At 50.8% G+C, this 24,820-nt stretch overlaps 2 protein-coding genes and 1 long non-coding RNA gene across 3 annotated transcripts in view; 2 read left to right on the top strand and 1 right to left on the bottom strand.

The window, feature by feature from the left end:
* Positions 1 to 831: 831 nt before the first annotated feature.
* LOC122366247 lies at positions 832 to 2,692 on the bottom strand. Its single transcript, XR_006253858.1, has 3 exons — positions 2,381 to 2,692; positions 2,113 to 2,240; positions 832 to 1,668 (listed from the first exon to the last, which is right to left on the bottom strand). It is a non-coding gene; the product is annotated as an uncharacterized LOC122366247 (long non-coding RNA).
* A 271-nt stretch (positions 2,693 to 2,963) lies between these two features.
* Positions 2,964 to 19,930, top strand: LOC122366241 (chromosome-associated kinesin KIF4A-like). Its single transcript, XM_043338249.1, has 19 exons — positions 2,964 to 3,209; positions 3,448 to 3,563; positions 6,099 to 6,216; positions 6,439 to 6,629; positions 7,008 to 7,160; positions 7,595 to 7,907; positions 8,392 to 8,561; positions 8,987 to 9,358; positions 13,110 to 13,307; positions 13,523 to 13,719; positions 13,990 to 14,190; positions 14,616 to 14,784; positions 14,975 to 15,175; positions 15,602 to 15,886; positions 16,351 to 16,533; positions 16,869 to 17,030; positions 17,477 to 17,656; positions 18,029 to 18,363; positions 18,637 to 19,930. The coding sequence occupies exons 2-19, from the start codon at positions 3,450 to 3,452 to the stop codon at positions 18,737 to 18,739; spliced, it is 3,645 nt and encodes a 1,214-aa protein (XP_043194184.1). The 5' UTR covers positions 2,964 to 3,209; positions 3,448 to 3,449; the 3' UTR covers positions 18,740 to 19,930.
* A 1,049-nt stretch (positions 19,931 to 20,979) lies between these two features.
* LOC122366248 (transcription termination factor 2-like) overlaps positions 20,980 to 24,820 on the top strand; it is a 47,545-nt gene continuing 43,704 nt past the window's right edge. The window contains exon 1 of the mRNA XM_043338255.1: positions 20,980 to 21,146. The gene's annotated coding sequence lies outside the window, so the exon portion shown is untranslated. The remainder of the gene's footprint in view (positions 21,147 to 24,820) is intronic.

Genomic DNA, 24,820 nt, shown 5'->3' on the forward strand with positions numbered 1-24,820 from the left:
GGAGTTCTTGGGAATCCGTACAGTAAAACGAAGACAATACACGGGCGAAGCCAGCGGCCAGTTGTTCTACCTACCTATATCCAACTACATATAGGCGACTCGAGCATTACCTATGCTGTCTTCGATATGCACGTGCAATAAATAATTATCGGTTAACGATCAGGAATGGGCCGAAGCGCGACGTCACGTTATATCTACTTTACATTCGCATATCATTCGTTAGCGTGTCAGTAATTCAGAGAACGCCGTCTTTTGTCGATCGGTTCGGATTATCAGACTGTCTGCCGTTCCACCGATGGGGCCCAAAAGGTCTGGGCGAGTCGTGCGGACGCAGTCCACCGGTGGGGATCGGAGGCTAGTCGACGACAACTTGTTTTGTTTATTCTTGGTCGACCTCGGTGATTGTTTTCTTGCGAAAGCCTAGACAATTGGGAATTGACGACAAGGCGGTCATGCTTGAATTTTGAAGTTCGCCGGTCAGTGCGTGCGATAAGTGACAGCACTGTGCGGTACCGGAGCTGTCGGCTGGTTAGCTGCGCTATCAGCAGCTGCAGCAGCTGTCGGCTCTCGATGGGAATTAACGGCCAGAGTTAACCGAGCGTGGCAGAGCGAGGATACAAATGAAAGTACGTCCAATGACGAAATGTAAGTGGATAAACTGCAAAAAAATAGCCGGCATGTTATATCCAATATGCGTGCGTCTTTTTTCTAATCATTTATTTAGGCTTAGGAGCTGTAGGCAGAGGCACTCTTTGGTAAATAAACTGAAGCAATTCTAGAAAAATGTAAACAGCAAAACCAGACGGTGCGAGTTCAAAAAAAAAACACATATTGCTTTGGTTACATTATATTGCAATGCATGCAGGGCATACGCATTACGCACAGATAAGACAGGGCTCCAAACCAAACCACCCCTTCATGCAAAACACAGAAGTACCTAACAGGTGACAGTCAGATGTGAAATGGAACACGAGAGTCGAGACACCATTCAGTGCGTAATATCGAACGGAACGGACCTGCAGTCGATTATAGCCGAGAAAGTTGGTATGCACTTCGGAGAACAAATTGCCAAAAGAGCAATTAGCGTGGGTCACCGTTAGTCGGATTATCTTTTCGGTTACTACAGCCCACCACCCACGGCTTGGGTCTCTTCTTCCACCCCCTTATGGGAATTTCGGAAAAAGCGACGAACACGGCCGCACAGCTTAGTTTACCGAATGTTTGAACTATGAGATGAAAATATGATAGATGAAACACTGATGACCTTGGACCTAGCAATAACACATTCTCCGACAACAGACACCAAGTCTGACAGCATTGCCTGATCATCGCCAGCAACTATCGACAGTCTAAACCCACGGTGACAGAGCAATGTCTTACAACGTTCAAACACCCACATGTTACAGTCTCAGTTATCCCGCTGAGATTGGTCACAGCACCGCCACACAGAACCTACCATGACGGAGAAACGGTACCGCAGCAGAGACGTCTCGTCCTACTGGTGACGTAACACCGATAATGACCAGCTGAGTGACGTCACGTCATTGGCAGGTGACGGGCTGGGTGATGTCTCACTTTACTGGCAGGTGACCGGCTGGCTCTGATGGGCGGCAGACCGACCTCCTGACGGCTGAGGCAGCGGCCTCCGGAACAGAAGCACGTGCGGCTCTGTGGGGCAGCAAAGGCCGGCTGTTATGGAATACTGGGATGTCGGGGTACAATATTGTCATATTCCCCATGGTCAGTACTTTCTGTAGCTCAGTCAGTGGAGCAGAACGTTAGTATAGTATAACAGTGGCGAGGGCCCAGGTTCGAGTGGCGTGGGTGCATTGAGGCTTCCGACTCCTGAGGGGACCATCTGCAGCTGGTGGGAATGGTAACTTGATTCCAAGTTCTGAATAATCCTCATGAGTCCCCATTTCAGTTTTAATTGCCCATTGAGGTGGACGAGTTTGGGCCTGCACAATTCAAACTCGCCTCAGGTTGAGCTCCATTTCTATCAATCTTTTCATTCAAACATTTAATAAAACTGAGCAAACTTCAGCAAGAGTTTGGAAGACGCTGGTTTGGTGCTGTGCTGTGGTATTGGGCCGTGGCATAAATATTGCTTACCAGGAAGATGAACCATGTAGTGGACCCACCCCGGAGACTGCTGTACACCAAGATTCCTCCATTCACTCTCCGTCATCAGATGGGTCATTGGAACACTCTTGGCCAAGTTTGATGGCAGCATCACATGCCTGTAATAGGAAAAACAACAGATGAACGTGCTCATGGTCAAGATCAAGAGCGCAAGAGTGACACATGCGATGAAACTTTTAACAGCATAGCATAGATAATATGGATTTTAGATGCATAATATTGATATATAGGTACCAACCTGTATTCATATCTGTCATCTGAGTATTTTTCAGAATACTGGATCGAATTTGTAGGCATAACTGCTTTCTTTTATTAACACACCACAGTGGCAGATGTCAACGAATTTCAATTTCGATATTGATATTATTTATAGTCACCGTGTTCGATATCGTCTATAAAGGTTATACGTCCCAGGGTATAATTGTGCGTCCACCCACGACTGGGCTATAAACCACTTAACCCAAGGTGACTCCGGGTTGACTCTTGCCCGCAAATAATATTGACTCCGTGCGACTCAATCCAAATCCGATGGGAGATACAAAAAACGCGCGGCCTGCGCATTTGTTGTACCAAAAGCGCAATATTTGGCGTTGAAGTAATTTCGGACCTCTCCTCAAAACATCTCAAAAAGATTCATGAAATTTCATATTTTTCCGACAAAAGTAAAGTTACAAATCTCAAAATTCCCTTTCAAATTCAAATTCATTCATAACATTCAAATTTGTAAGCGTTATGAATTCAAATTAGGTAAAATCAAATACATGGCAAAGTTTTTTTTTCGTTTTCACAACAGCTGATAAGGTATATGGCAGCGCAAAGTTGCCTTCAAATTCAAACAACACACGGGAGATGCAAGCTTACCTTGGCATTTACCGTTGCTTGAATTATAATTGTTTGGATATTCTACACAGTCCGAAATCTTTCGGCGATATCCATATGTATTCCTTACCAAGCCCTATGTAACTTGGTCATAAATTAGTTGCGGATTGGTTCAATTGTTGCTGTACGACGACACTTCAACTTCAATTTCTATCAACTTCAAATTCAGCAACTCATCTTAACATCAGGTATGTTAGGTATATGGCATGGGTTCAGAAATCATAGAAGTTTGATATGACATAATATCTTGTTTTCTGGTGATCTTTAAGACCCTATCTACCTACCTATTTCAAATGGCTAATGACTAATTGGTGCCATCCCAGATTTTATTATCTTTGTTTTGTAGTACCTATTTTGTAGTTTTTTTTTGAGTCACCAATTTATAATATCCCTGTCAGTGCCTTACGTTTTTCTGTCTGTACCCAGAGATGTCGGGGAAGGTGCTGCCAGTCAGGGTAGCAGTGCGGATCAGACCAGTGGTCGAAAAGGAAATCAGAGATGGCTGCCAGCCTTGCCTTGATGTCACCCCTGGTGAGCCACAGGTAAGCATTTTGCTCAACTGGAGGTAGGCTCCTAACCCATGCCCTGCTGGGGGGAGGGGTTTTTGAACATTCCCTGCACCTTTCACAAATATCTTAAAAACGAGGGGTAGAGGAGCGGAGTGTCACTGTTTTTGGCACACATCATGTTTTTATGCACATGTGAAAATTTCATGTGAAAAATGCCAGAAGTTTATTATCAGTAACCTAAGGTCAGGTCATTTTTGTGACCTCTCCATGATATGTCAATGGGAAAGAGGGAAATGACCAGGGGCAGGCAATGAAAGATGCTTCTTTTGGATGAACATCATTGTAAACACTTTAACACTGAGATACAGGTAAAAATGACAAATTAGACCTGGAAAATGGTACATGTGACCTCTGCTTATGTCCCTGAGGTCATTTCAGGTCACAAAATGTTTGAAAGTTGTCAAAAATGCAAAAAAAAAAGTCAAAATGCTTAGAAAGTTGGCCTTTTAACCCGCGCCCGCCTGGGGGTCCTGGATTTCCATGCCCTGCTGGGGGGGGTGTTTGAACACCCCCCCCTTCTAACTCGGCTCCTGGGACACGTAGCGATACGCGGAAGGCGGCATTCGAAAGAGCGCCAAAAATAATGACGAAATCACTTCAGTCACTTTTTTGGTCAGGTCAAAGGTCAGGTCACCAGAGGTCATTAAAGGCAAAATTTTGCCGATTTCCAGGTCGACTGTCGACAATTTCCGGGAAGCCAACGCATAACTTGGGAACCAATAGAGCTACAGCGCCGCGGAAAAGCGCATTCGATAGCCCTATTAACGCCCTTTCTGAGTAATTCTCTCGGATTTGACCTAACGTCAACGGTTTTGCCTGCAGGGGGCAAAAACTGCAAAATTAGCCGATTTTTCGGAAGCAGTTTTTCTGCAATAACTTTTGACCCAAGCCTTGTACGAGCTTACTTTTACCGGCATCGTGTTCCTCTCGTCAAGACGCATCGAATGAATGATAAGTTGACCTTGAAAGGTCAACTTGAAAATGTGACCTCAGGTCAAGGTCATGACCTGACCGGAAAGGACCATGTTGCATATCAGGCGATCCGTATCGTCGAGCTGAACACATCTAGGGCGTTTTCACCGCTCTAGCATGCCTCTATCAAAAGTTATTTGCGAAAAACTGTTAGACACCATTCGTGACCTGAGATGATCTCAGGGGCATAAACAGGGGTCACGAACACCATTTTCATGTTCAGTGTGTCTAAACCACTTGTAATTCAGTGTTTGGGAGCGTTTATAATCTCTTTCGTCCAAAAGAGGCGCATTTCAATTTTCTCCCATTGACTTAAAGGAAATGGTTCACTTTTTAACATGGGTTTTGAACTGGAATAGCAGTTCCGTAGCTTGGGCTGAGACGAGCATAAATCAGGAGCTTTTACAGCCCAACGATCACCCTAGGCAAAGATATTCTATTTCTCGTCCCGAAAAAGGTGTCTTGCGTTGAGGATGTGTGCCTTGCATATATTTCCATCCAGTATGAAAAGAGCATGGGTCCCGAAAATTCTTCAGAAACTAGAGAAATTATCTACGAGAACTCTAGAGAAATTCTCGTACTGATCAATTAGGACATTCAGGGGAACATTATCAGATCGAGCAGATCGCCCAAATGCCGGTGGCTGCGATAATTTCTCTGTTTCTGAAGAATTTTCGGGACCCATGCTCTTTTCATACTGGATCGCGTGTGCCTTACAGAAACTGAAAAGTTCTTCCTATATCAAAATATAGAAAAAAAAATTGTTATAAAAAGGTTTTATTTTCTTTGCTGATTATTTTGAACATAAAAAATCATAAATCGTTGCAAAAAAAAAATAATTTCGTGAAAGTGAACTATTTCCTTTAAAGGTATTGGGGAGGTCGCAAAATTGACCTGACCTTAGGTCACTGATATCGAAATTCCGAGATAAACATTTTATAGATTTTGTTACCCTTATCAATCGCTGAAAGTTTCAAAGCGATCGGTCACTCTAGCTATGTCGCTATGGTAGACATTGAAACTTTTTATGAGGTAAGGTCACTTCAAGTGACCTGGTGACCTGACCTTGAATGACCTTGGTCTGAAATTTACACACCATGTGTAGAATTGATGTATGATAAGGTGTACGCGCCGCTCGTTTTTGAGATATTTGCAAAAAAAACCACAAGGGGGGTGTTCATACACCCCCCCCCCCCCAGCAGGGCGCGGGTTAACGTCCAACTATAGTTCATTTGATCCGTCTTGAGGGGAGAAGTACGATGCCAGTAAAAGAAAGCTGGTGCAAGATTTGAGTTAGAAGTTATTGCAGAAAACCTGTTTCCGCAAAAATCGTCAGTGTCAAGCGGCACAGATTTGTCTCCTCTCAATGTGACTGGTCAAAATCACATCTTGTTTAGAAATAGACATAGCATGGCATGAGAGGAATTGCAGGTTTGGAAACGTTTGTTGATAAATTACACTCGGAAGAAATGTTTTAGATCCGCAACTGCTTTTTGAATATATAGGTAGCTTATCTCTTCCACCTTTACTTTTCAGATCGTGCTGTCAGGAACAGAGAAGGCCTTCACATATGACTTTGTGTTCGACTCCGAACAATCCCAGCAGCAACTGTATGAGACTGCTGTCAAAGATATGCTTGGAAATTTGTTTGAAGGTGAGGACAATGTTCAAATACTCTTGCAGTCTGAACCTGCTCAGGTACTTTATTTTGACTGTTTGGTAAAAGCCTTTCATGATAAGCTGCTAGTTATACCATGATTTGTCAGCCTTTTTATAAGTTTCCCTACTAATTCATCATCGCACTGTTGCGAGCTGCCTGTTTCTACGCGATACCGTGTTTGACCGTTGACCGTGTCGATGTTATCCCGTCCGTCAGGCTACAACGTCACGATCCTGGCGTACGGTCAGACGGGCTCGGGTAAGACCTACACCATGGGCACCGTCTACTCCTCGGAGACGGGCATGACAGACGAGACGGGCGTCATCCCGCGCGCCATGACCGACCTGTTCGCTCAGATCAGCGAGCGCCGCGACTGCGAGTTTGTCGTGCGCGTCTCCTTTCTGGAGGTGAGGCAGAAGAGAGTCGGGTTTATTGTGGGAGCATGTCGCCATTTTATTGTGATTAATTGTGTCCTTGCGCCGAGCTTGTGCTTTGAGCTGATGTTTGAATCGTACTCGGTTTCTTCGCCGATTTACAATATCGAACTCTGTCTCTGTGAAGACTTGAAAGTAAAAGCGCTTTTACTGTGCCCAGCTTCTGTGCAAATTTACCAGGAGCAGCTGTTTGACCTGCTGCCATTCTTCGCGCGGATTAACAAGGACCAGCTGTTTGACCTGCTGCCATTCTCTGCTCAGATTTACAAGGAGCAGCTGTTTGGCCTGCTGTTGTTCTCTGCACAGATTTACAAGGAGCAGCTGTTTGACCTGCCGCCTTACTCTGCTCAGATTTACAAGGAGCAGCTGTTTGACCTGCTGTCGGGGAAGGAGCGGGACCAGAGCCAGGTGGACATCCGGGAGGACACCAAAGGGATCCGGGTGGCCGGCCTGACGGAGGTGGCCGTCACCACCGTCACCGAAACCATCTCCTGCCTGGAGCGGGTGAGAGGGGAGAGGGATAGAGAGCGTGCGTGCGTGCGTGCGTGAGTGCGTGCGTGCGGCGTGCGTGCATGCGTGCGTGCGTGAGTGAGTGAGTGAGTGAGTGAGTGAGTGAGTGAGTGAGTGAGTGAGTGAGTGAGTGAGTGAGTGAGTGAGTGAGTGAGTGAGTGATAGAGAGAGAGAGAGAGAGAGAGAGAGAGAGAGAGAGAGAGAGAGAGAGAGAGAGAGAGAGAGAGAGAGAGAGAGAGAGAGAGAGAGAGAGAGAGAGAGAGAGAGAGAGAGAGAGAGAGAGAGAGAGAGACCCAAAGTCGTAATTACAATCAACCTTTCCTCAGATCCGTTTCACTTGGGTAACGTCAATTGCATGGCTACCATTTGCTTTTGTTGACTCGAGGTTTGCCATTGTGACGTAATATACCCTCCTATCTTTTGTGCAGGGCGGCCTGGGTCGGATCACCGGCGCCACGGCCATGAACCTTCGCTCGTCACGGAGTCACGCCATATTCACGGTCTGCCTGGAGCAGCGTGCCCGCGACACGGGCGCCACCACCACCGCCAAGCTGCACCTGGTCGATCTGGCCGGCTCCGAGCGAGCCAAGAAGACGCAGGCCACTGGCGACCGGCTCAAGGAGGGTATCAACATCAACCGCGGCCTGCTCAGCCTCGGCAACGTCATCTCGGCGCTGGGCGAGGACAAGCCGCCCAAACACGTGCCGTACCGAGACAGCAAGCTGACCCGCATGCTGCAGGGTGAGACGAGGGAAGGGAGAGATTAGGGGTGTAGGCGTCTGGCTGAATGGGGAGAGGGCGGAAGGAATCGGGGAGATCGAAGCCAGAAACTGAATTGTGAGGCAACAGATGGAGCAATGCAGGACAGCGTTTCTAGCGCTGCTTGCAGTGCTGTCTGGGGACGACATGGTAATTACTAATTATGCCTAACTGATTGTTTTAGTGGGTATTTTTCCACATGCTGTCAGTCTTAAGATGACGTTCAAGATTTCCCTCTCTTTCGCGATTTTCGACAGCTTCCTCAATACCCAGTTGTCAGTACTGCTAAGCTTATTTCGTTTCTTCTTGCATGTACCTAAATCGTTATAATTGGATTCGTTACTAGCGGTTATCAGCTATCACCCCTTCACCACCATCCCCTTCGCAAATGCGCCCTTCATAAAGTATGCTCTCCGAGGCTCTGACTTACGTCACACTTCATTTCGCTCTCCGTGTGCTCTCGCAGAGTCCCTGGGTGGCAACTCGCACACACTCATGATTGCGTGCACATCGCCGGCGGATGCCAACCTAGAGGAGACGGTCAGCACCCTGCGGTACGCCGACCGCGCCCGGAAGATAAAAAACAAACCCATCGTCAACCGTGAAGGAAACGAGATTGCTCGGCTTCGGCAGCAGGTAGGGTGCAGATTGCAGAAGGAGTGGCACTGAGGGAAGGAGTCTGAGTGTGAGGGAGATGTTGAGATAATAAGGAGGTCGGAGAATGTGTCAGCTGTCATGGTGATATTCATCGGTGGTGTCTTACTGTTTCTTGTGTGTACTTTTAGTGCTAGATGATTATTGATGAAAAATGGAATTGTCCTAGCCTCACGGTTCAGGCTCACAGGACTGTATTTTCTAGTATCCTTTGTGTCAGTGACAAACTTTCGGTCTCGTTTTATGAAGTATGCGCTAGCTCATCTTATAAAAGTAATTTGTTTAAACTCGTTAAATCCACGTTCCGCTATCCCGTTCCACTATTCTTCATTACCCGTTAGACTCGCCCTGTTCTCCTAGTCTCTCCTCGTTTCCGTGTCTCACCCCCTCACCACCGCGTGTCTCAGGTTCAGCAGCTGCAGGCCCAACTGCTGGAGGTGCAGGGCGGCTGCCCGGCGCCGGCCGCACCGGCCACCGGCGGCGTCCCGGCCGTGCCCCCGTCCCCCGGCGGCCCGTCGGCGCTGGTCGCTCAGAACCGCCGGCTTATGGAGGAGAACCGGCGGCTGGCTCGCGACCTGCAGGCCTCCATCGAGGAGCACACCGCTCTGGCGGAGAAGGCGCTGCTGGCCGAGAGGGCCGCCGACCGCTTCAAACAGCGCCTGGAGGAGCTGTACCAGCAGACCGGGGACGCCATGCGGCTGATGAACCAGAGTGGGGCAGTTGGAGCGGACGAGCTGAGCCACGTGCGCGACCTCCAGAGCCGCATCATGGATATGCAGGTCGGTGGTGAATGGTGGGCGGGGAGGGGTGAGTGGAGAACAACAGGTGTTGTGAAGACGGAGTGGTTTGGTTCTCAGTGGCACAGTGGGGTTGGTGTGCTCATGTGATTTCCCATACATGCAACATTGCACGTTTAAATCGAGAAAGCCAGGCATTAAAATGGCACGTGCATTATACTACACTTTTGAAACATACAAGAAGTCAATGCTGATTGGTTTCCGAGACATGCAGGAAAATGTGTTTTCCTGCACCTCTCGACGTTTTCCTGCACCCCTCGACGTTTTCCTGCACCTCTCAAATATATGACGTCATGATGAATGACGTCACATCATAAAGTTGAAGAACATCTTTTTGCTCCTTATAACTTCATTTTATCGTCCATTTTATTTGATTGGCTTATGATATACCTACCTACATTGTGTTTGATGCAAGGATTTTATTATTTGTCATGAATAAAGTGAAACATCACGATATAAAACTTAAACTTTGACGCTGATTCGCAACAAACCATAGCCACGAAAGACTAAACAAGGTTGAAATTGGGGCGTTTTGGTTCCTCCACAACATTTGCAACGGTCCGTACGCATGTATGGGAAATAGCTTCCTGCCCTGAGCTGCGAAAATTTAATTGTGTCACCTCTGTGTCCTTTTTCATAAAGCCTGGAATTGTAGAATTGTAGTTGTAGTTTGTAGGTTTGTACTTTCGATTGTACAAATCTGTTTCATAAAGGAAAAAGTACAATCCGAAAGTACAAACTACAATTCCACAAACCTACAACTCACATTCCGCAATTATCAGCCAAAAAACTAGCAATCTGTTTCATAAAAAGAACGGTTCCTCTGATTTTGGGATTTCCTTGACGGAAAATACAATCGAAATCTACAACGCCCTAACCGTGTGTAGAATTTCGGAGATGAAGCATAGGAATCAGCTTAACGTTGCTAATAATTTAATTCAATAATAACCAATGCTCAGATACACGATATATATTATTACTGAGCGAGAGAGCGCAGCGAGCGAAGCTAGGTCTTTTCAATATAACGAAAAAATCTCAGTATTGAGCCGCCCGGTCCGGCCCGGCCAGTAACACTTTTGCCGTGCTAATATCTCAGCAACCGCTGGACCGATTGGCCTTCGGTCTTTTTTGTTGGGTAGTCCTATTCCTTCTACCCCGTAATTGACTACTCCTAATGCATTTCAGAAACCCTCAGTGGCACGTACCACCATTGGCGATGGAACGGGGGGGGGGGCACCGGGGCACCGTACCCCCTTTGATTTTGCTATTTTATCATTAGCCCTATGGACGTTGCATGGAAAGAATGGGACCAAAAGTCGGCAGTCGGCAGACCCCTTAATTGAAGGTGTTCCGCCGCTACTGCCGACTGCGTGCCACGTGAAAAGTCAAGGGTGTTCATTTTCAAGCTGTTTTGCAAAAGTAGTGATTTTGAGAGGCTCATATCTCAGCAGCCGCTAGGAAGATTGTCTTGCGGTAATTGTTGTAGGGTAGCTGCATCCCTTCTACCAAAGGTCGCATACTCTTGACCTATGTGAGTGGCCCCCACTGCATGTGCAAAAAGCAAAAAGAAGAGGTGTTAACTTTGTTCCCGCTCGTTTTTCGCCCAAAAGGCACTTAACTGGTTATTTTCATCATTTTCCTGTTTATATATAACTTCATGTGTGCCGCATTTCCGAAAAAAATGCCGGCATTGAACGGCTCGACCCGACCCCCCTCGATCCGGCTGACCCACGCCAGTGGCGTTTTTGAACGGAAGGAACTAAAGCGCTGAAATTCGTAGCATCGTTCGGGCCTATTCATTGTTTATAATTCGACAAAAAGACGGTATTTTATCAACAATTTATTTTCCTTATTCATACGAACCTTTTTGTCAGTAGGTAGTCATAATAAGTTCACGAATAATATCTAAAAGTGAAGGATAAATATATACCTAGCTATTATTGATATCAATATCTGAATACATTATGCTAGGTACTATACCTACCATCGATCGACTCATGTAACATTTTTTTAACATAGGTAGCTCATAATCTTACATTAACATGACAGTTTTTTTGCGGATAAAGTTCTCTGGGAAAAAAGAGCAGCCTACGCTCATGTCCTATTCGTTTCCGGCTCAGTTTCTTCAACCAACACAATGGAATGACCATGCATCTTCTCTTCAAGACTTGTAGCCCATTTCCTTTCACGCAGTAGGAAAGCTTGTATTTTTATCAGTTTTCATCCCGTCTCCTGGGTGGCTCCAGCCTCCATCTATTTGCTTCTCGCTTCGTCACAATGCTCTTGCATTTTGATTTTGGCATTTGATTCGCTGGCTTTCTTGTTGCTTCATGTTTCACAAGGCTGCATTACTTATCAAAACGGGTAATTCAAGGCTCAAAGCAATTTGAGGTCACATAGCTCGTCACTAGGTAATATGACGGTCAACAATATCCATAATAACCACTCTATAACCCGGATAGGCTTAACCTAAACCTTTTTCAGCCATTTTTGCATTATTGTCTGAACAATTCATGAATAATTCTTTCAAGAAACTAATGACTTGTTGGACTTCAGATACCAAATCTCGAAACAAGTACATCTTGAAATGATTGCAATGTTGAAAATGTTAATACTTTCAGCATAAAAGTTCTAGCTATGCATGTGCAAAGCGATGGCTGATCCCTTAAAGCAATTCAAGTTATTTATCAATAATTATTTCTTTTAAAAATTGCAAAAAACTGTCAGCACACCATACGCAATTTGCAACACAACATCGAAGGGCCTTGAACATCGAAAACTGTTGCAGAAGTTTTTGTTTACTCCGTTGCCATGGAGATGAAGCCCCGCAAAACTACGCTCCCGGATCGAAAGTACAATTCTATTGACGCCGCATGTCCAGGCTTTATGAAAAGTATTAGTTTGTAAAATTGTACTTTGAAAACTACAAATGTACAAACTACAATCGGATTGTAGAATCTTTATGAAAAAGGACACAGTGTCCTTATAATAAATTATAATAAATTATAATAACTTATAATAAATACAACTTATAATAAATTATAAGTTGTCATCATCGCTGTGTCATGCCTTATGTGTCTTAAAGCGCCGGAACGGCGCCGCGTATCGACGTGAAATTTATTGGGCAAAAACTTTGGGTGGGGCGGACCATCGTATCAAAAGATGGGCGCAATCGGACCAGGGGTGCGCCGTCGGCACGTGCAAAAGGGCGCTTCCATAGGGATAACACGGGGCTGGCTGACATGCCGATCGGACGAAAATTCGGACGAAAAAATCACCTCGTATTTTAATCGAAAGTACCTCGGGCCTACCGGCCCTCGGTACTTTCAATTAAAAACCTCGGTGACACAATTAAATTTTCCCAGCCCCGGGCAGGAATGTATTGTAATGCATCAGTGATAACTGATATGATATGGCCTGTCCAGAGTGGTAGCACGTCATCTCCCCTCCCCCTCCCCCTCTTGGACCCGCCCCATATTTGTGCTACGCTGTCTCTTCGTTCAAATACCTACTGTCCGTCTCCCTGCTCTAAGCCACCCTATCTCTACGCCCTAACTCGCTGTCGGAAACCCGATCTGTCTCTCAGCTGTCCTAGCATTGTCCGTCTCTATGGGCGCAAAATGGCCTGAGTAGTCAGCGCGCCCTAAAGCCCCGATGCGCCAAACAAATGTCCCAACTTCTCAGTCCCCCCATCTCTCTTTGCTAACCCCGGCCCGTTCTCCGTCTCCCACAGCACGAGCAAACCCACCATGAGGAGGAGCTGCGCCGGCTAGACGCCACGCGGCACGTGACTTCCTCAGGCGGCCCGGCAGAGGACGGCGAGTCGTCCTCATCGGGAGGAGCCGGCGAGGACGAGGACGAGGAAGTGGATGAGGACGAGTTCGTGAAAAAGCACGCTCTCCGCCAGGCCGAGCTCAACAACGAACTCCTTGTGAGAGCGGGGAGAGGAGGGAGAGAGGGAAACAGGAAATATATGATACACATAAGAAAGCGATGCAGAACAGGAGGAAGAGAGGAGAGAGGGGCTGCTTGTGCCCGGGTGGGTTGAGGGAAACGTGATGAATTCGATTGTGTTGTGTTTATCACTATCGTGACCACCCGCACGTCCAAACTAAACGTATTTAACTTGCCCTTTCTCGTCCCCAGGACCTGAACCGTGCGCTGGCGCTCAAGGAGAACCTGGCCAGCGAGATGGCCAACAGCAACACGCAGATGCTGGTCGTGCGCCAGCGGTACGAGCAGACGACCCGCGAGCTCGAGGAACAGGTGCTGACACTCAGTGCGGAGAAGGAGCGGCTGGAGCAGGCGCTCCAGGGGGCCAGACAGGAGGCCGCCGGATCCAAGTACGTTAGCACTGGAGGGAGGGAGAGGAGGGCTTGGCAGTGGTAGGGTTACCACCTGATAGAGGGAGAAACTGAAAAGAGGAATTTTGGCGGTTTCTGTGATTAGAGTATAATGTCTAAAAGTTATTTTCTCGACTTTTATCAATTAACTATTTCATGTGTATGGTATGCACGTAAGATAAACAAATTCAGACGTTTTCACGTTTTCTCATTCACCTGTTGGACGTCACCGCTCACCGGCATTACCTAACGTATTCCGTTCCTCCGCAGGGCCGCCGAACAGAAGCGACAGCGTGTCAAGGAGCTGGAGGAGCGCATCAAGTCGCTGATGCACAAGATGAAGGAGCAGGAGCGACTGCTGCGCATGAAGCGCGCCGCGGACGAGAAGGTGGTCCAGCTCAACAAGGAGATCCAGAACATCAAGCACACGCGCGTCAAGCTGATCAGACAGATGAAGGAGGACGGAGACAAGTGAGTTAGAGGGGAACGGCCCGGGGTGGGCTCGGTGGGATAGAGGGTAAACGGGGAGGGACGGGAAAAGACTCACAGTTGGGCGCGGAAGTTACTTGTTGCTTCGGGGTCTGGACTGTGTGAAGAAGGGTGGAGCAATTATAAAACAAAGCGGAAGAGGAATTGCGAAGGGGCTTTGGGCTGAAGGGAGCGAAGCGGCCGCACTGAATAGGCTTTGTAGTTAACACAGCCTTTGTTTTTATCTCAGGCAGATATTTACGTTAAAAAAAAAACTTTAGATGAGTTGAACACTCATAGAATTGTGGCATTGAAATTTGAAAGCGATTCTTCTAGTGTGTCCACACTCCACATATATCTTTACCGGCCACGCGCCCACGTGTCAGCTGAGCCGGCCTATAACTATGACGTCCCTCCGTGTCCGCCAGGTTCCGCCAGTGGCGTCAGAAGAAGGACCGAGAGGTAATGCAGCTGAAGGCGCAGGACAGGAAGCGTCAGGTGCAGCTGGTGAAACTGGAGCGGCAGCACGTCAAGCAGGAGACTGTCCTGCGCCGGAAGATGGAGAACGCCATGGCCGCTAACCGACGCCTCAAGGAGGTGGGTTAACGAGACTGAGTGTCTCTCTGTCTGTCTCTCTGTTTGTCTGCCACTGTCTGTATGTTTGTCTTTGTATATTGTCGTCTGTGTAGTATGCACGCACCGCCTGACCCCTACTGCAGCCTCCATATTATGTTCCCATTCCTACCTTAAACTGCGTTGACCTCTCCCCCCTCTCCCACTCCCTCAGGTCCTAGAGCAGCGTCAGTCAGCTCGCGAGCGTCGCCAGCCGACGACCGGTGGCGGCGGCAGTGGCGGCGCGGCGGCGGCCGTCACGGCGCAGGTGGATCAGGAGCTGGAGCTGCTGGTTAGCGCCCGCCTGGCGCAGCGCTCGCTGCAACAGCTGATAGACGACCGGCGCCGGCTCAACGCGCAGCTGAAGGAGACGGAGGTGGGTGTGTGGGGACTGGCCGGAAACCACCACGGTCGTGGGACAGCGCCTCCGGTCGCTGGTGGGAGGAATCTTACTGATGTGCGACTCGTGTGGAGAGGAGAGGGAAAGATAGAATAGAATAGGGAAGGGGAGTCTGACTAGACAGCTGCCGGAGCTAGTCATTCGCGGCATTATGTAATTAATCGACGAATTGTAAAATTCGTTAGATGCAATTTTTCGTCTGCTATCAATTTTATATTTGTCTGAATTCACTTAGTTCTGAACCAGGATTTGACCATTGTGCGTTTTCACCGTCCGGTGCGGCCCTTCCCTGACTGCTGTACTCGTTCCCTCATCTCACCCCTCTCTGCCCTTGTACGGTCACGGTCTCTCCTCCCTCTGCCGAGCACGTCTCACCCCACCTCCCCCCCCCCCCCCCCGCAGAGGAAGCTCCAGCGTGACGACGTCTCGGCTGAAGAAGTGGCCCAGCTCACCCGCACCAAGCGCGACATCCAGAACGAGCTGGTGTCGCGTAACGGCCAGATCGCCGACTTGCAGCACCGGCTGATGAACGTCGAGTCGGACGGACGCGCCGCGGCGCCCGCGCAGCGCTGGGCCACCGTCACCTCGATGGCGGACGCCAAGAAGGCGCTGGAGCACCTGTTCGAGCTGGCGGCCGGCGCGCGGACAGACGCCAGCGCTCGTCAGTCGGACGGCCAGGAGCTGCAGGTAGGTCGGCCGGGGAGGGACGGGTAGGGTGGTGGTATGGATGCTGGGTAGCTGGTTGGATGGAGCTTGTGTATTGGGACTTTTTGTCGGCGCGCCCTTAAGCTCCAATAAACAAACAAGGCATTGAGCTGGTCGCCACGGCGTGTTGATCGATGAATGATTGGAGGGTGTGCTTGAATATCTGAATCGATTTATTGCACGTTTTACAATATTGGTTTGGACAGTCGTTCTTGATTCATGGAGCGGTGTTTGTGCGAGACGTATTTGAACCACGTGCCGCTGTGTTATACTGCAGGCTGGATCAGACGAGCCGCTAGGCGTGTTACTTACAGATTAACCTGGACTGGGCACTGTATTTGACCCTGGAGTAGCTGGACGTGTTACAGAGCCAGCAGTATGGACGAGTCTCTGTGTCCAACCCTGTGTTTCCATTGCTGACCCGTGAGTCCCTGGACGTGTTACAGAGCCAGCTGGACGAAGCGCTGCAGGCGGTGGAGGAGCTGGAGCGCGAGGCGGCCCGCGAGCGGCGACAGTTCGAGGAGCGCCTCTCGCGTCTCACACTGGAGAACGAGGAGAAGGTGCTCATGCTGCTGCGCCACATGCCGCAGCCGCAGGGCTGCAGTACGCCCAACTCGAGCTTCAAACAGGTCTGTAACAGCACCACTCGAGCTTCAGATTAGTCCATAACAGCTACACAAACACACCAGGCTGGTGCTTGGCGTAGATCCGTAACCGATCGATCTCAATTTTGGAATATATTTGTATAGTGCAGACACTCATTTCGAAACACAGACATTAGACAGATAATTTCGAAATCCAACTTCAAACAAGCTTCTTTTCCCCCCGTCCCGATGCTCATTTGTAACAGTATCTTTAGTCTAATCTAGCTTTTGTCGTTATAAATAATCCCCCTTCCCCAATCCCTCGCACCCCGTTAGATCGGCTCGACCCCTCGCCGTTGTGACACCCCCTCTACCTCCAGGGCAGTGGCGGCGACGACGGGGCTACGGCCGCACTCCAAGAGAGGCTCGCCATGCAGGAGCGGGAAATCCTGCGTCTGAGCGAGCTTCACGACATGCTGTCGGAGAGGGACGCGGAGGTGGCCGCGCTGAGAGCCGAGGCCGAGAAGCTGAAGACTCAGCTGGTGGGTATTGGATGGTTGGGGTGGGGAGAGTTGAGGAAGGGTAGGATGGGATAGGCTGGGAGGGAGGGACGATCGGATATGTTTGAAGGGAACGTTGGGGTAGGGAGAGGGGGCACTATGCGGATGACGGGCGGGGTGGAGAGAGGAGGGAGGTGGACAGGAGACAAGCGAGGTGGGCAGACGAAGATGGGAGGTGGCGTGAGGGTAGTGACGGGTAGGGATAAGGTATCTAAGACGTGAGTGAAAGAGCTGGAGCAGACAAGCCTGCAGCGAATCTTGTGTTCTTGTCGTCAGATGCAGCACATTTGTAATTTCTTGCAGTGCGCTTCAGCCCGCCGTCATCTTAAAATATCACCATGTTTTGCCCGACCGTGTTAATTGCCGCAGAAATACTTCGCATGCCCCCCCCCCCCTCCACGTCCGACCTGCCGGTCCGTTTTCCACAGAGCGAGGCCCAGACGGCGCCGGCCAAGCGCGCCCGCTCCGCCAAGCCGCCGCCGCGCCTCCAGCAGCGGGTGCAGCTAGATGAGATTCTGTCTCAGAGCGAGTCGGAATCTGGCGACGACGATAGCCAGGACCCTGAGTGGGTACGCACGCCGCTCTTCAAGCGTATCAGCCGAATGACGGTAAGAGTAGAACGCAGACGAAGGGAGGGTGGGAGGCGGGAGCATGATACCGGGTGTTGGAATTGTAAGTGTTATAAATTTGTCGCAATTTATGATCCATGAAATTATTAGAATCATAGATACCATGAACACCATGATATCTGGCTCATGTCATACTTCAGGTAGTTCATGTAGTTAGTTGAGGTAGTTCATGTTAACTATGTTAGAAAGTTTTTACTAGATAGTTCATCGCTCTGAGCTATTTCGTTTTCCGTTTCCAAAAATTACGTCGTCATCCTGATGTGTTGCATGGTCATGTCCTGTCCATCGTGCGCTGGCCTCTCTGAACTCAGTGTCTCCCGCGCCACTAACCCTTTCCCCTGCTCTCCACAGTCGCGTGCGTCGCAGATGGCCCGTCGCGGCCCCGACAACGACTCCAACTCCGAGTCGCCGGCTGATTCGGACGGCGCCGGCACCGTGAAGCGCCGCTCTGATGGCACTCCGCGCTGCAACTGCAAGGGGATGTGCAAGCTGCGCTGCCCGTGCCGCAGCCACCGCAGCCAGTGTGACGAAAACTGTCAGTGCAAGCCGGCACGGTGCTCGAACCGGGTGACTTCGGCCGCCGGTGGAGCGGACGACACTTTCACGGTGCCGCCGCAGGAGACTGCCGGGAAGAAAGAGAGCGCCGCCGATGTCACCTTCGTGGTGCCAGACAGGAAGACCCGCAGGTGAGTCGCCCACGGAGCTGTAGTCGGGGAAATCTTCGAAGGATTTAGATTATTGACGCTGTAGCTACTAACTCATGCTATGAATGAGTATATGAATACATTTATAACGGTTACATAAAGATATTATAAAGATATTAATAAAGATATTTAAATAATAATCATTAGAAATATTCAAGCTTCGTTGAATCCCCGCGCACTACCTCGCTTGCTGCAGTGCGCAGAGTTCGTGGGCGGGCCAGCAGCTGACATACGGTGCCCTCTCGGTGCCCGCAGGCGAACGCAGATCTTCGAGCCGCCTCCGTCTCTGGACAGCCCGGAAATGTTCGAAGCGCCCGGGAAGAAGGTGCGCGCCATGTCCATCTTCCAGGAGGAATGAGTGCTCGAGGATACGGAGACACGGAGCGCCAACTGAGGACGCTTAGCGCTGCACTAATTACTGTCGTATTCGGGGGAATCGAGGTGTTGGCTCAGAGGAGTGGGCCATTTGCCTAGACCACAATGACAGTGTGACTGATCTGTCTGTACGGTGGTGGCTTCTGTCGCTCGGCGGCCCGAGGCGGTGGCCGAGACTGTCGAGAGGTCTTGCTCGGAGAGTGCGCACTGCTCTGGCCCGGCAGTCTGGACGGTGGTGCTGGATCCGTCCCAGCTCTCGTCGCTCGCAATCATCGACGCCGTCGACGCGTCCCTGTCGCGCTCCGTCCGCGCGATACCCGAGTCACGTGACACGTCCGAGGACGCAGCGGCGGGGACAGTCGTCCTCCGTTGGTCCCTCCAGGACCCTCGGTCGGTCTGGTCGGCCTCAAAACTGGCCTCGACGACGTCGTTGGAGCGTCTGCCGGACCGCACGGCCTTCTCCGACCCCGGCTGACTGCAGGGGATGGCGTCATCGTCGCTGTCTTCATCCGAGATCACCAGCGGCCGCGGACGGCGCCTCTCGCTGGCGGGCGGCGCCACCACCTCATCCTCGTCATCGGATATCACCACGGGACTGGACGGACTGCCGCGCTCGGCGGAGTCACCCGACCGCCCCGCCGGCACGGACCGGTCCCGCCGCCTCCCGCCGGGGACAGAGTCGGAGTCGGAGTCGGAGTCACGCGAGAGGCCGGCCGGCGGTGGCGGCTGGCGCGGCGTGTGCCACGTCAGTAGGCGAGTCCGGTCCGGCGCCGCCCGTTCCGGAGACGGTGAGGCGGGGATGAGTTCCACCGACGACGACAGGCTGTCCTCCATGGCTGTCGGACGCTGGTGGCGACGTTCCTACGTCCAACACTACTGAGCGCTGCTAACAGTGCATAGAACAGCCGAACTGCGGGAGGCGGAGGACAAGCTGATCAGGAGCTATAGAGTATTTGGGTTCGGTGGCATTTGGGCAGCCCTTCCAGTAGACGATCAGCCTGTCAGTTCGGGAAAGCTAATAACAAGTACTTGTATGTGACGAGGGCTTGAATGAATTCATGATGAAAGCAGCGGTAGCTCATGCGCGGTAGGCATAATAAAAATACTGTTTTGTGTACTTGTTAATAGCACTTGTTTTACTATTCAGTCATGTAAAATAAAATGGTCAATTTTTCTCGCACGTTTCATTAATCATTATCATTGCACCGTCGTGCACCGCAGCAGCGGCGGCGGTAAGCTGCTCCCATGCGGCTGTGTTGCACGATGCTTGTAGGTTGATGACCGTTGACAGAGCGCCGGCTGGGAGACGGAGACGCAAACGCAGCGTCGGCCGGAGCGAGGCGGTGCTGTCGGCGTGCAGGGCGGTGTTTCACCGACGCTGTCAGCGCATCTCGCGAGCTGACGTCACACACGAAGCCCATTGCTCCAACACTACCACAAGACGTGTGATGTCAGCTCGCGAGATGCGCTGGCAGCGTCGGAAAATATCTGCATATTTTCTTCTGTTTTTGCCGACATGTTTATCAGCTGTTCGGAGTGCGTGTCACACTGCTAGCGTTCTGTGTTCTGCGCCTGTCGGAGCGGGACGGGTCCCGCGGCTGCCCAGTGCCCCGCTCCTCCCTTCTTCTCCTCTGTCATGTCGTTTACGCCTCCGCTGGCTGTGCCGCTGTTTCCGCGATGGGCGGCGGCCGTGGGACCTCTGCTGGAATGGTAGAAGGGCGATAATTTAATAAATTTATATGCTTTTAGTGTCTGTATTTCGAGTTTGGACCCTCCCATAACGGAAAATATCGACTGAAACGTCTGGTGAGTGCTGAGATACTATTGAGGACTGAGGTAAGAGCCCACATATAGGCCGAGTCACTATGGAATTGGGGCCTGGTGCATGGTCGGGTCGAACTAAGTTCCCTGGTTTGAATTAACGAGCAAACATAATTAGATTAGCCCATAAAACCATTAATCAACTTAATATCGGCAAATCCAAGTCCGAATTCAACTTAATATTCAACGCGGTTTAGCAGCAGGACAAGTCACAAGAACGCCTGCCCCAAGGCCCTAAATAGGTACATGCCCGGCCTAACCAGACCTAACCAACAAGAAGTTTTGACAGCGGAATTGCGACAGCGGAATTACTTGCGTATCTAAAGAATTGCAGTAAAATAGTGGTGGAAATTTAGGCGGGATTTCCAAACTTTCTTATGAGACAAAATATGCGCATCTCGCCGCAGAGCAGAGCTCGTCGTCTTGCGGGTCACGGTAAAAAGTAAAAACCATGAAAACGGTAAAAGTAAAGATAAATTCTAGCCGATAAATTGGGCACAAGCAAGGCGGCACAAGGTGGATAACACTAGACTGAGCTACAGTGTTATACACTGCTTTGTCTGCAAAAGGTAAGATTTCACCTTTCACAATTTACACTCTGGCTAATGCGTGACGCGCCCCTCTTCATTTTGGACGGACGCCAATTCTGGTGATTTTTAAGACCTTTGCGGTCCTATCAAATCACACATGTCAGTTGGGGAAACTACGAGGCGAAGATCCAAAAATGGATCGCTCAATAAATATACTTGATGACCATATAGCCTATAGGCATATATTGATATGGGCATAAATGCAGCCCTTGCTACTACCAGGTGAGAATACGGGTGAGAAACGGTACAACGTGCTGTTCCTTGCGGTATCGTATGTCCACTTATCAGAGAGAATAGGCTTCCATTTTGCACTAGGAATTAATGTGATTTGATTAAATTTGGTGTATTCACTTAAAAATGGCGATAGAAAATGGCTTTTCTGCAAGTTCTGCGCTCAAATTCAGCTGACCATTCAATAAATGGATTGGTGTTTTGAAGAAAAAAACTGTTAAAAAAAGGTTAAATTTAATTACAATAAATCAGGATATTTAGTTTTAAAATAATAACTAGCACAATTAGAAAAACCATAAACAAAATGTTAAAATTCATGACATTTAAAGCCATGGCTCTGCTTACATTTGTTTGGTGCGTCTGTTTCAATCAGCCATATTTGCCAATCACTTTAACCTTGTATTGTAGCTCTGCAATTTAGAGCTGCCAGGCGCCAGTGCATTGTGCACCGAGTTATGGTCATCGCCCCGGCCACTGCAGCCATTGATTGCCTGATTGGCTGATCAAATTTTAGTTCGGCGCCTGGTACTGGTAGTTTCCCTAACTGATTTCTATAGTCAGAATCTACTTTTCCTTGCTGAATAACGTGAAAACCATCATGAAGACACTCAGGCTGCCGCCTTACTCAGGCATGCAGTACAAATCTCAGGCTAGTCTGGAAAAAATGCATGTTATGCCGAATATGTTCAGCGTAATGGCCGGATTGCGCCAAAAATATCAGCGCACGACGCACGTCCGGCGTAAATTCGCATGCCTCAAATTCAGCCCATGGAGGTGGACAAAATGTTTCGGCGCAGGGGGGTCGCATAATTTTTTGGCGAAATACAGTCACCGAATTTATGCGGTACGCTGGTCAATCTAGCAGCAGATTCGCCCCGCTGGCGGCTCTGGAGAGGTTTCGGGACGAGACGTCTCCGCCCCGGTCGTCACGTGCTTGAATTGAACTGGCGAGCCGCCCCGAGTGCACTCAGCGGAGGAGTGGCTGCCCAGGTGGGGCCTCAACCCTCGGCGTGTCGCGTGAAGAATGGAGATAGGTATGGAAGACCTTGTTGAACATCGCCAAGCGCCGTTAAGCAATACTGCATTGGGTTCCTGCCCACTGTGGTATCGAGGGGAATGAGAGTGCGGACGACCTGGCAAAACAGGCGGATGCCCTGCCCTCAAACGCTCGCTCGCTGACCAGGGCGGTTCATTATGCGGCCTCGCATCAATGGCGCGACAACTGCTCAGGAACACTATTCAAGCCACTGCCGCCGCTCCCTATCCCCGGAGAGGACCGAGAGGATGCCGTTTCGGTGCACAATATACGGGAGACAGGCAGAGGAGCCTCTGCTGGACGATAGACCTCGGTTTGGTCCGACCCCCTCCCGACCATTCGACCCTTGATCGGGATAGATAGGGTCCTGTAGTAAAAAAAAAGTATTGCTCATGGCAAAAGGAAGCAAATGCGATTTTGAGATCTTACCTATATCATTGGCTGACCTTTTGGGTCAGGTCAATCACAATGACCTATTTGCCTCTGGGATATTTTGTCTTCTCTGGCTTATATGGCCTTGTTCTCTGGGGTATTTTGAGGTCCTAATTCTGATTTTCACACTAGTTTTGTTTGATAATGCATGTGTGCATTTGGGGTAGGTCGTGTGTAGGTACTAGGTAAACAGTTGCTATTGGCCAGTATTTACACCAATGATGCCTCTGTCACATGTAATATATTCTCTTAAAGTAGTTCCCAAATCCTCAAATGAATGCTAAATTTGTGATTGGCTCCAAAAACTGTTCATTAAAGATAAAGTCAAATGGTGTCAGCAAGTGGCAAATACTATTGGTCTCAAGAGAAGGGCACAGGTGACCTATAGTTATGATGCGGTGAATAGCAGAATCCAGGACACCCAGCGGGGCGAGGCTTAAATTAAACAGAAATTGGGAAATGAGGAAATAGATAAAGCTAGATTTCAGGTGAAAAATTGTGATGCATTTATGACTGTATGCACCCAAAAGGGGACAACCAAAGATGCACATTACACATGCATGCTCAGTATAAGAGCGTGTATGTACGTTGAAGTGGCCCACCACGGCAGCAAGTGACTGTGTCCCGCTCTGTTCCCGTGCCGCCAAGTCAGCCGCCACCATGGACAGCTACACAGTTCTGCTGTGCACGGAGCCTCCAGCCGATGGACAGCTGGACGCCCTGCTGGAGGAGCTGCGAGACGCCGACGCGCGCGCGGACGCCGTGGGCGCAGCGTTTGTGTCACTGGTGCGTCCCAGCAGCTCTGGAGGGTCGCCGGTCTGGCGCCGCCTCAAGGACGCGCTGAGCGGCGACGAGCTGGAGCGCGGCGGCGCGGCGGCGGACGTGTGCGGCGCGCTGGACGCGCTGGCTGACCGCGTGCCCACGGAGCGGGATGTGTCTGTGAGTGTGGTGTGGCTGTGCGGCGCGCGGCTGCCAGCGCCCGAGCGCAGCGGTCTCCTGTCGGCGCTGCTGCGATGGCGGCTCTGGCTCGGCGCGCTTTGTCAGTTGAGAGCGACCGGTGGAGGGTCGCAGCTATCCACCTGGCGCCGCCTCCTGGACGCCGACAGTACCGCCTCGCTCCGCCCGACGCTGCGACTGCGACTCCGCCTCCCAGCCGGCGCTCCTTCAACGGTCATCAATCTACAAGCATCGTGCGACACGGCCGCCTGGGAGCAGCTGACTGCCACCGCTGCTGCGATGCACGACGGCCAGTCAGCAGCACTGGCTCTACTGGATGGTGCCGAGGTGGTGACCGAGATTGGGGCCGACTCGGTGCCCGCCGCTGCCCTCACCGACTGCCGGCTGCGGCTGCAGCGGCTGGGCGCGGCGGCGGCTCAGCAGGAGCGCTGCGGCTGGGGTGACGGTCGGACGGCACTCCTGGTCCGTCTGCTAGCCGCGCCGGTCGGAGACGGCGACCGACGCCGCGACGCCGAGGACTGGCGCCGCATGGCGGTCGACGGGCGACCGCCGGATCGTCGCGCGCCGCCGCCCGCCGCCCGGCCTCTTCACTTCGTCATCACCGCAGGCGCCGACGGTGACGGTCTTATGACGCTGCTGGCGGCGGCGGAGGTGGCTGCGCTGCCGCACCAGCCGCCGGAACTCAGTCTGAGCGAGCTGCGCGCTCTGGCGGCCGGTATCGGCTGGGCAGCTGCCACTGAGCTCGTGTGCCGTCTCTCGGGCTCGGCCGAGGAGCCCGCCGGCTGGCCGGAGCGGCGTGGCCTGGCGCACTGGCAGGAGGTGCAGCGGCGCGCGGCGCCGGACGTCGGCCGGCCCGCCGCTGACTCGCTCGTTCTGGACGCTGACGGGATCCTGGGAGCGCTGGCGGGTCTGTCAGTGCCCGTCGGAGCGTGGACGGCGGCCGACTCGCCGCGGCGACTGGAGGCGGTGCCGTGGCCGGAGGTGGCCGAACAGCACG

This window comes from Amphibalanus amphitrite, unplaced genomic scaffold (genome assembly GCF_019059575.1).
Source record: "Amphibalanus amphitrite isolate SeventyFive unplaced genomic scaffold, NRLGWU_Aamphi_draft 000792F_arrow, whole genome shotgun sequence".
Taxonomy (NCBI): Eukaryota; Metazoa; Arthropoda; class Thecostraca; order Balanomorpha; family Balanidae; genus Amphibalanus; species Amphibalanus amphitrite.